Here is a 10,000-nt window from a genome sequence, read left to right on the forward strand (position 1 = left end):
TATTCATTAATAAAGGGACTCCAATGCAAACCAGTGGAGCTTCTCTTAGGTTATAGAAGTGTGTAATGAAACCTTGGGCTGCTGATGGGTCCATGGCTGGGTAAGGGGTTTAATCGGCCCGCGGTGAGAGAAGGCTGCTGGTTTGGGGAGCTCCAATCCGCTCACAGTGCATCCTGCAGGCGTCACACCTGACTTGTGCAGTGTTGATTTCTCCCTGTTCACGATTTGCTATTTAAAAAAAATCTGTGTGTGTTATGAATGACACAATCTTGACCAAGCTTATGCATTAGTTATGATAATAATAATAATAATGATAATAATAATGCAGTTACGCTAATGCATTTTACAGTTATGAGGGCACACTGAGGGAGGTCACCCCCATTTTGGGACGTCTGAATTTACCTTCTGTGCTGCCAGCTGTAAAAACATTGCCTGGTGTTTTTCGGTTTTATTGACTTTGCCGCTCCTGGATTTAAGTTGCGTCCGAAACGACTCGGCCAGGTCCAGCTGAGTTTTTTTACAGCCGCCGCAAAGTTGGAGCCGTTATCCGCTGCAGTGCAGGAGAGGCGACTTTCCTCCAGCTTCCACTCACAGAGCAGTTATTGTCACTCACGTGCGACTCTGGGAAGCAGCTGGTCTTCCGGTGTTTTGACTCTGATTTAGACTCTAAGCTGATGGAGTCTGCAGTAACAGACACACACGGCTGAATCTTAATGCTTAAAGCTAGTGTGAAATACTCAGCGTCAGTCATTTTTACCACAACGGGCAACTAAAGCTTAAAGTTTCCCAGTGTAAAACCAGCCTTAGGTGGTTCCAGAGATTCGAAGTGACCACGCTTTGTGATGCTACGTCAACACGTGACGTCAGTTTGATCCAGAGTGGATCCTGAAAGTCCGGCCAGTGTCGTCTCCACACGTTACAGCACTGAACACACTTTTCCTCCTCCAGTAGCCGCTGTGCACTGTGTGAGGGGGCAGTGCTGGCCGGTAGGCGGGCAGTAAGGACTGTGTTACGAGATTGAGTCATCCTGTAACAAAGGAAAAGGGCTGGAATTCCAACGAGGCGTTTCAGGCAGCTGAGAAAAGTGGGTTCTGTGGGAGAGAGTCTCTCCCTCCGGAGGGAACGCTGAGCTCTGGGACTCTGCAGAACGTTTACATGCACAAAAAGACACAACACAATAAAGGAAAGAGGAAAAACTGGAAAAGTATAATAGGTTTCCTTTAACGTACGGAGACCACCGTGATGACCAGATGAGCACTTTGTCTAAACACACACTCACACACACACTCACACACACACACACACACACACTTACACTCTCACACTCACACTCACACACACACTCACACTCAGCTGTGAAGTTGTTTTGGACACTGACGGTGCTGTGTGTGTGTGTGTGTGAATGTGAGAGTGTGTGTGAGTGTGTGTGTGTGAATGTGAGAGTGTGTGTGAGAGTGTAAGTGTGTGTGAGTGTGAGAGTGTAAGTGTGTGTGAGTGTGAGAGTGTGTGTGTGTGAGAATGAGTGTGTGTAACAGTTTTTTCATTGTGCGAGTGCAGAACATGATCACCTGATGTATGTATCATGTAGTGTATATTTCATATATATCATATACACAGTCAGTCAGTTTGCGTAGCCTGAGACGTGCTGCATGTAGGTTGGGTTTAGCCGACTTGTTGCCTGGTTACCGGATGAAAATCACTTCGTAAACTGTGAAAAAAGTGTGATAAGTACGTGTAGAACTAGTACCAAACTAGAACCTAAATGCAGCAAATCATTAAAAAATAGGTATTAAAAATAGATGAATAATAAAATCGACTTGTGGGCCAGATTTAAGTCGAAAGTTTAACACGTGAGGGTCCGTATGAAGCTGCCTATGGGCCGCTGACTTAGATGGTTACCTCCCCAGTGTGGTTTTAATATAAGGCCCACCACAATCACTATATAGAGCAATATAATCTCAGTACTGCTGTTTTGTTTATATTGTACATTTTGTCCAGATCGTACTTAAATGTGTGTGTGTGTGTGTGTGTGTGTGTGTGTGTGTGTGTGTGTAGGTTGGGCTACATCGATCATGCAGAAGAGCTCGCCTCCAGGTTCCTCCAGTGCTTCCCTAAGAAACGCCTCTCAGCCCAGGCGGCTCTGCACCACGAATACTTCAGCCATCTACCAACCAGACTGTGGGAGCTCCCGGACAGTGAGTACAGCACTCAGCCCTCCACCAGCCACACTGTGGGAGCTACAGGCAGACCAGTGCATCCATAGCTACCCTGGTGGTCTCATACTAGCCAGGTGGTCTTCTCCAAAGGGGGCTAGTTGACAAAATGCAGGGAAAAGTGTCCAATATATTTATATACACTCATTAAAGTGTCTCTTAATTAGTATTGTTATTATTATTAGTAGTGTAAATACCTAAAACAATAATAATAACAGTAATAAGTATCAGTATTATTATTGCTGTTATTATTACTGTTCTAGGCATTTATACTACTGCTACTAATCCACATTACTCTTATTATTATAACAGTAATAATACTTGTTACTGTTATTAGAAACAGCAGTAATACTGTTATTATTGGTAGTAGTGTAAACACTTACAATAATCATAACTGTAATAATAATAACAGTAATAATAATAACAGTAATACTTATTACTGTTATTAGTAGTAGCATAAATATCTAGAGTGTGTAATAAATATTTTAGTGCTTAAATCACTCAAAACAAGGAAATCAAGTATCAAATCGTTTAAATGAAGTAAACGTACATTTTCCAGTAGAATACAGTGGATGGGACTCTTATTTTGATAGCATTATCGTTCCTGCTGAGCATGAGTGACGTGTTGAGCAGTTGAGTCTGCATTCTAAGTATATTGTTTGATCATGTCATTCATGTCTGACCTGTGAGGCGCTGGATCTCCAGCTGCGCCCTGAATGAATCCACAGAGGCAGGTTTAACCAACTATCATCCTAAATTAGAGTAACGGCTGAGTTAACCGTGGCTAAATGACGTCGTGGTCAGTGCGCAGCGTCTTAACATCAGAACCAGTCTGAGCTGATTTTGTAGAGCCGTTGGGGAACCGATGTGGGGAGGGTGAAGCAAATCAAGACAAGGCAAGTTTATAGAGCATCTTTTACATGCTGAGGTCAATCAAAGTGATTCCCAAATGAGTAAATATAAAGATAATTCAAACGTGTAAAAAGATGTAGGAGAATAGAAACTAAAGGCGTGATTAAAACAACAGATTTAAAAGAAAAGAAATAAACATTAAATTAATCAGATTAAAGCTGAAATGATGATGACAGAGCGGCGTTAGAGGAGAGAAGAGCAGCAGAGCTAACAGCGTTTAAACGGAGCTGAAAGCTGCTCTGGCTGGTTTAAAGTGTCCAGTGTCGGCTCTTCTAATGCTCTCTGTCCACTGGGTCCATTTAAGAGCAGCAGAGTGTCTAAACGCTGCTTCTCCATGTTTAGTCTTCACCTTCAGCAGGACTGACTGATCGGTTCCTAATGATCTGAGAGTTCTGCTCGGCTCAAATCGCTGCAGCAGGTCAGATAAATACCATCAGATCTAAATATTTGGCCACAGAAAAACGAGAAACAATGATTTGAAGGCTGGATGAATTATAAATATGAGAAAGGACATATGAAGCTGGCCGAAGCCGGATGAGGCCTGTGGGCCGATAGTTCGAGACCCCTAACATGTGCCGCTTTTCCACCACATAGTTCGGCTCAAGTCTACCCTCGTTTGGTAACAGCTTCTTCGTTTTCCACTGCGGATGTAGCGCCCCTTCAGTGTAGCTTGTCGTCATGGCGATGCCACGACACTGCCGAGACATGAAGGAGACAGATGTTGTTCAGAAGAGGCAGCGAGACAAAAGACTGCTGACAAAAACAGGAGAGTTTGGTAAAAAGTACATCAGAGCTCAGACAACGAGACGATTCCTGTGCTCCGAGGCGACACGAGGCTACGCTGACCTGGTAGCTCACATTCACTAAAGACTAGACCTGAAGCCCTCGAGATAAAGAGGCGGACGCTGGTCTGTCGTCTCAGCTCGGTCTTTTTCACCTTTGAAAAGGTTAGGCTAGTAGTGTTAGCTGAGGGGACTGACCATTAGCATTTCGTCCCCTTGGAATTGTAAGGTTCTGTCTGTGTTCTGAGCAGTTCTGAGATATTGAGCTTCAAAGATTCTGCATTCCAGATAGCAGAACTGACACGTGGAACACGTCTCTTCAATACATGACAGTGACAGACACCCTAAATACATTCTACATGGATATAATATCAAAATTTGTAAATGAGTAAATGAGTTTTTGGAGCAGGTCAAATGCAGATAGAACCTTCTAATCCTAAGAACCCACTTTCTGATTGGAGTAATAAGGTTCTGTCTGACAGAACATTATTAGAAGCACACAGTTCATACTCATAATTTGTTTTAAAACTAAAATATTAGTGTACCAGTCTCTACGTGTTTCATGTATATCAGAAACTGATTGGTCCTCTTGTGTGTGTTCAAAGTGCTGATTGGCTCACAGAGAGAACCTTAAAGAACGAAGTTAGAGTTTGATTTTGGAGACGGAAGCTTTTTGTTTTCTAGATAAAGAGTCAAAAAATGCAGACAACTAAAAAAACACCTCACATACACCTCAAATAAGCGAGTCCGGGTGTTAGTCTGCGTGTTAGTCTGCGTGTTAGTCCGGGTGTTAGTCTGCGTGTTAGTCCGGGTGTTAGTGTGAGTGTTAGTGTGAGTGTTAGTGTGAGTGTTAGCCTGTGTCTTAGTCTGCGTGTTAGTCCGGGTGTTAGTGTGAGTGTTAGCCTGTGTCTTAGTCTGCGTGTTAGTCCGGGTGTTAGTGTGAGTGTTAGCCTGTGTCTTAGTCTGCGTGTTAGTCCGGGTGTTAGTGTGAGTGTTAGTGTGAGTGTTAGCCTGTGTCTTAGTCTGTGTGTTAGTCCGGGTGTTAGTGTGAGTGTTAGTGTGAGTGTTAGCCTGTGTCTTAGTCTGCGTGTTAGTCTGGGTGTTAGTCTGGGTGTTAGTCCGGGTGTTAGTCTGGGTGTTAGTCCAGGTCTTAGTCTGCGTGTTAGTCTGGGTGTTAGTCTGGGTGTTAGTCTGGGTGTTAGTCCGGGTGTTAGTCTGGGTGTTAGTCCAGGTCTTAGTCTGCGTGTTAGTCCGGGTGTTAGTCCGGGTGTTAGTGTGAGTGTTAGTGTGAGTGTTAGCCTGTGTCTTAGTCTGCGTGTTAGTCTGGGTGTTAGTCTGGGTGTTAGTCTGGGTGTTAGTCCGGGTGTTAGTCTGGGTGTTAGTCCAGGTCTTAGTCTGTGTGTTAGTCTGGGTGTTAGTCCGGGTGTTAGTCCGGGTGTTAGTGTGGGTGTTAGTCCGGGTCTTAGTCTGTGTGTTAGTCTGCGTGTTAGTCTGCGTGTTAGTCTGCGTGTTAGTCTGGGTGTTAGCCTGTGTCTTGGTCCGGGTCTTAGTCAGGGTCTTAGTCTGCGTGTTAGTCTGCGTGTTAGTCTGGGTGTTAGTCTGGGTGTTAGTCCAGGTGTTAGCCTGCGTCTTTGTCTGGGTCTTAGTCTGAGTGTTAGTCTGGGTGTTAGTCTGAGTGTTAGTCTGCGTGTTAGTCTGGGTCTTAGTCTGTGTGTTAGTCTGGGTGTTAGTCTGAGTGTTAGCCTGCGTCTTTGTCCGGGTCTTAGTCTGAGTGTTAGTCTGCGTGTTAATCTGGGTGTTAGTCTGAGTGTTAGTCTGCGTGTTAGTCTGGATGTTAGTCCGAGTCTTAGCCTGGGTCTTAGTCTGGGTCTTAGCCTGGGTGCAGTGCTGGGGCTGCTGTAGTTGCAGTGTTTGCAGTGCAGTCGTGTACAGACTGCAGCAGCTCATTTAAATATGAGAATGAGATTTTTAATTATGCAGATTAGCATTTAATCCCCTTATCAGCTCACAGCAGGCTGCGGCGTGAGACATGGCAGGGGGCGGGGCGAGGCGGCAGGGGCGGAGCCGCGTGTGTCAGACCTCAGGACACATCGCGGAGCTTTAGAGGCAGAACAATGAGTGGAAATGAGCTCTGTTGTTCAGTAGGAGCTCAGAGTTATTATACAAAGGAAAACAGATGAGCTTTATGGGATCAAAACTCCAGCTCAGCCAGAAACCTTCTAGACTAACAGGGGATTTTTATGAGCTGAGATGTTGGAACATTTTTTTCCAGCAGTGTAGACGCCGTGTAGAGTTTGACGTCATGATGCGGAGCTTTTGAAATGCGCAACTACCAGAAAAATATGGCAGCATCGGTTTAAGGAACTGAAAACGTCGGAGGCAAACAATTCCGATGCATCCGACAATTTGGAACCGGTTCTCAACTGGAGAGTGAGTGATTCCCATCCCTAGACCCGTTGCAGCTCCCAGAACTCCCCTCCTGCTGAATTGTGTTCCGTTCATTTTCTGAGTTATTTCTTCCCAAATTCTTTGTGAATCTTTTATGTCAGAGTGGAATAAAGTAAGACAAGTTTGTTTATACATATAAGTTATATATCAGTATATCAAGTATATGTTATATGTAAGTTATCAAGTGTTGTCTATTATATACGATAGTAGTATTACAGTGTAGTATTAATGGTAAAATGTCGCTAGTAATGAGTTTTTTATTGGGAGCTTTTCTTACAATGTTTTTCTCTTCAAAATATCACTTGACAACACACGTTTGACCCAAGACAACACATGTTTGACCCAGGACAAAACACATGATCAACATGTGACTGTGCACGTTTGACCCAAGACAACACATGTTTGACCCAGGACAAAACACATGATCAACATGTGACTGTGCACGTTTGACCCAAGACAACACACATGTTTGACCCAGGACAAAACACATGATCAACATGTGACTGTGCACGTTTGACCCAAGACAACACACATGTTTGACCCAGGACAAAACACATGATCAACATGTGACTGTGCACGTTTGACCCAAGACAACACATGTTTGACCCAGGACAAAACACATGATCAACATGTGACTGTGCACGTTTGACCCAAGACAACACACATGTTTGACCCAGGACAAAACACATGATCAACATGTGACTGTGCACGTTTGACCCAAGACAACACACATGATTGACTCAGGACAAAACACATGATCAACTATGACAGTACAGGTTGTTGTTGCAGACCTCCTGACTCTCCATCTTCATCATCTTCCTTTTCCCTACAATCCCAGTCTGTTATTCACCACAGACACCACCCCATGTCTGTGTGTTTTAGGTCAGGTTTGAACTCTTTTTGTTTATTTTTCTTTCAGTGTCTCCGATCTTCACAGTGCCGAGTGTGAAGCTGCAGCCTGAATCAGGCGACTCCATCCAGATCTGCAGCAAAACCAACAGCAAAGGAGGGTCCAGCAGCAGCAGGCACTGACCGGCAGGGGGACAGCCAGGTAACACGAGTTTATAGAAACCAGGGTTTGTATAGAGTAGTCGGATACTGTACTACAGTGGGTGCTGTAGTTGAGGACAGTGTCTGAAATACAGTGGAGGTAAAAACTGAAGATGCAGCAGGAGAGAACAGTGTGTCGGCCCGGTCTACAGTCAGACCCCTAACAGAAGATCAGAGTGGGCTCTCTCCTCAGACCTGTTGGCAGACCGAACACCGGACACTTTTTAACCAGTTAACCAGCTCAGGTGTATTTTTATTTCCCTAAAAGATCTCAAAGACAAGAGGCTGAACGGGATGGGAAGGTTGCCATGACAACTAACACAACCGTACATTGATGTTTATAAATGCTTATTCCGATCCGACGTCATCTGTCATAAAGGCTGCTTTAGCTAACTTTTAGCAAACATAATATAATATATATATATCGCTGTTGTCGGAACAAAACCTCGTATCTCCAAAATGGTAACTTTACAGGAGAAGGAAAAAACATACTTTACTTTTAATGTAAGTCAATGGAACCAGACGGCTTTCCAAGTCATTTTTGGGCCATTTATTTTGGTCCATCCATCATGAACTTTACACACAATATAAAAGCCAACATGCATTTTCAAATTATGTCAAAAACTGAAAATCGACAAAAATGGAGATACGAGGTTACGAGGAGATATATATATATATATATATGTGTGTGTGTGTGTGGTGTGTGTGTGTGGGTATATATAACATAGTAATATAATATAGTGAATTATGCCTATTGGAATAAGCATTTATAAACATTATGTGAGTTGTCATGACAACCTTATGTAGCCTTATGAACAGCACACTACAGTAAAGTGCTACCAAGTAAAGCGTTACTGATTCTTGCTACTTTTTTCTGCATTAATAGTCGCATTCATTCTAATGTTATTCTATGTTTTTATAAGCAAAATCACACTAACTGCCCAGATGAACCGTTTTAGGCAGATTATTTGAGTGTCTTCTGCGCAGGACTGTACGTTGTTAAAGGTTTATTCTTCGTGAAGTGAATGCTCTAAAAACAAGATCAAAAATTAGACCAATCGTGACATTAAAATCGAAGGACAAAGCAAATCAAATTTTTTCAAATTTAAATTGTTGCACCCCTAGTTCAGAGGGTTCAGACTCAGACGCCCCATGTCTGTCTCTCTCTCTCTCTCTCTCTCTCTTTCTCTCTGCACCTGTCTGCAATTTAGCTGCTAATCCCTCAGTAATAGTGCTGATAGGGGCCTCAGTCTCTCTCTCTCCCCCCATTAGCTGGTATGTGTCTGATCCCCCAGTCAAACCCCTAATTAGATGCAAATAATGCCTCTTTATGAGAAATGAAAATGACCTCAGAGCTCTGGATGAAGCTGGAAAGGCCCGACTGCAGACGGTGTTTTGGGAGATAAATAATGCTGGTGTGATTATCAGGAAGTGAGTCCATCCCTGACCATGTTGTGAGAAAGAATCCGTTACAACTTCAGGTTTTTCCAGAAGCAGTGTCTAAACCCCCCCTGGTATTCGGGGGTCCCATGTTGTCTGTCTGCTAACTCTCTCTCCATAGCGGCACTGAGGCTTCAGTGTCAGTAAATGTTTGTTTTATCAGCTGTTCCTCTGTAGAGTCTCTGTTCTAGTGCGGTTCTGCACTCTTCCTCACAGTAACTGAGATCTTCCTCGTCTCCTCTTCTGTCTTCAGTGTGAGAAATGAGGAACAGTCACTCTTCACTCCAAACTCTTGGGAAACTGGGCGAGTTTTCAGATTTACAGATCTGCTGCAGCTCATTGTAAAGTGTTTCAGAGGAATCCGGGCAGAGTTACAGTTTCTAGGCTAGGAAGGACCAACTGGGTGAACCAGTCTGCTACAGCGCCACCCTGAGGCAGAGCAGAGCTGCAGCTCTAGTTAGTTAAGAACACCAGAGACAGAAGCTGGTTGTGGGGGAAGCAGAGAAACAATCAGTTTCACTGAGTCTGGATTTGAGCGTCTGATTTTTACTAACAGACGAATAATATCATAAGTTTTTTAGGGACCCCAGAGCTTTAATTGTGAGACATTCAGGGGGTCCAAGAGGCTAATTAAGAAGTAATTAACAGTAACTGTGTATAAAAATGTCCTAAAAGAGTTCAGAGATCCAACAGAACTGAAGTTCTTTCAAAAATATAAAAAAAATATATAAATGAATTGCTTTCTGAAAAAATGAAGTATAATTACAATAAAATGAGTCTTACTCTGTCTAACTACAAGTCTTTAACTACAAACCTAACTACTATTCTTTAACTACAAGTCTTTAACTACAGGTCTTTAACTACAAGCCTAACTACAAGTCTTTAGCTACAATTCTAAATACTATTCTTTAACTACAAGTCTTTAACTACAGGTCTTTAACTACAAGCCTAACTACAAGCTTAACTACAAGTCTTTAACTACAATTCTAACTACTATTCTTTAACTACAAATCTGTAACTACAGGTCTTTAACTACAAGCCTAACTACTAGTGTTTAACTACAAGTCTAACTACTAGTCTTTAGCTACGTCTTTTTACAACTGCAGGGTTTCAACTACAAACCCTTCTACAAGTTTCCACTACAACACTTATTAC

At 43.0% G+C, this 10,000-nt stretch overlaps 1 protein-coding gene across 3 annotated transcripts in view; it reads left to right on the forward strand.

The window, feature by feature from the left end:
• cdk14 (cyclin-dependent kinase 14) overlaps positions 1 to 10,000 on the forward strand; it is a 122,794-nt gene that overhangs the window by 95,984 nt on the left and 16,810 nt on the right. For all 3 annotated transcript variants that reach the window (XM_036557962.1, XM_036557964.1, XM_036557963.1), the window contains 2 exons: positions 2,056 to 2,195; positions 7,275 to 7,406. In XM_036557962.1, the coding sequence (XP_036413855.1) occupies positions 2,056 to 2,195; positions 7,275 to 7,387 (253 nt within the window). In that variant the 3' untranslated portion in view covers positions 7,388 to 7,406. The remainder of the gene's footprint in view (positions 1 to 2,055; positions 2,196 to 7,274; positions 7,407 to 10,000) is intronic.

The sequence above is a fragment of the Colossoma macropomum genome, unplaced genomic scaffold (genome assembly GCF_904425465.1).
Source record: "Colossoma macropomum unplaced genomic scaffold, Colossoma_macropomum, whole genome shotgun sequence".
In the NCBI taxonomy this organism is placed as follows: domain Eukaryota; kingdom Metazoa; phylum Chordata; class Actinopteri; order Characiformes; family Serrasalmidae; genus Colossoma; species Colossoma macropomum.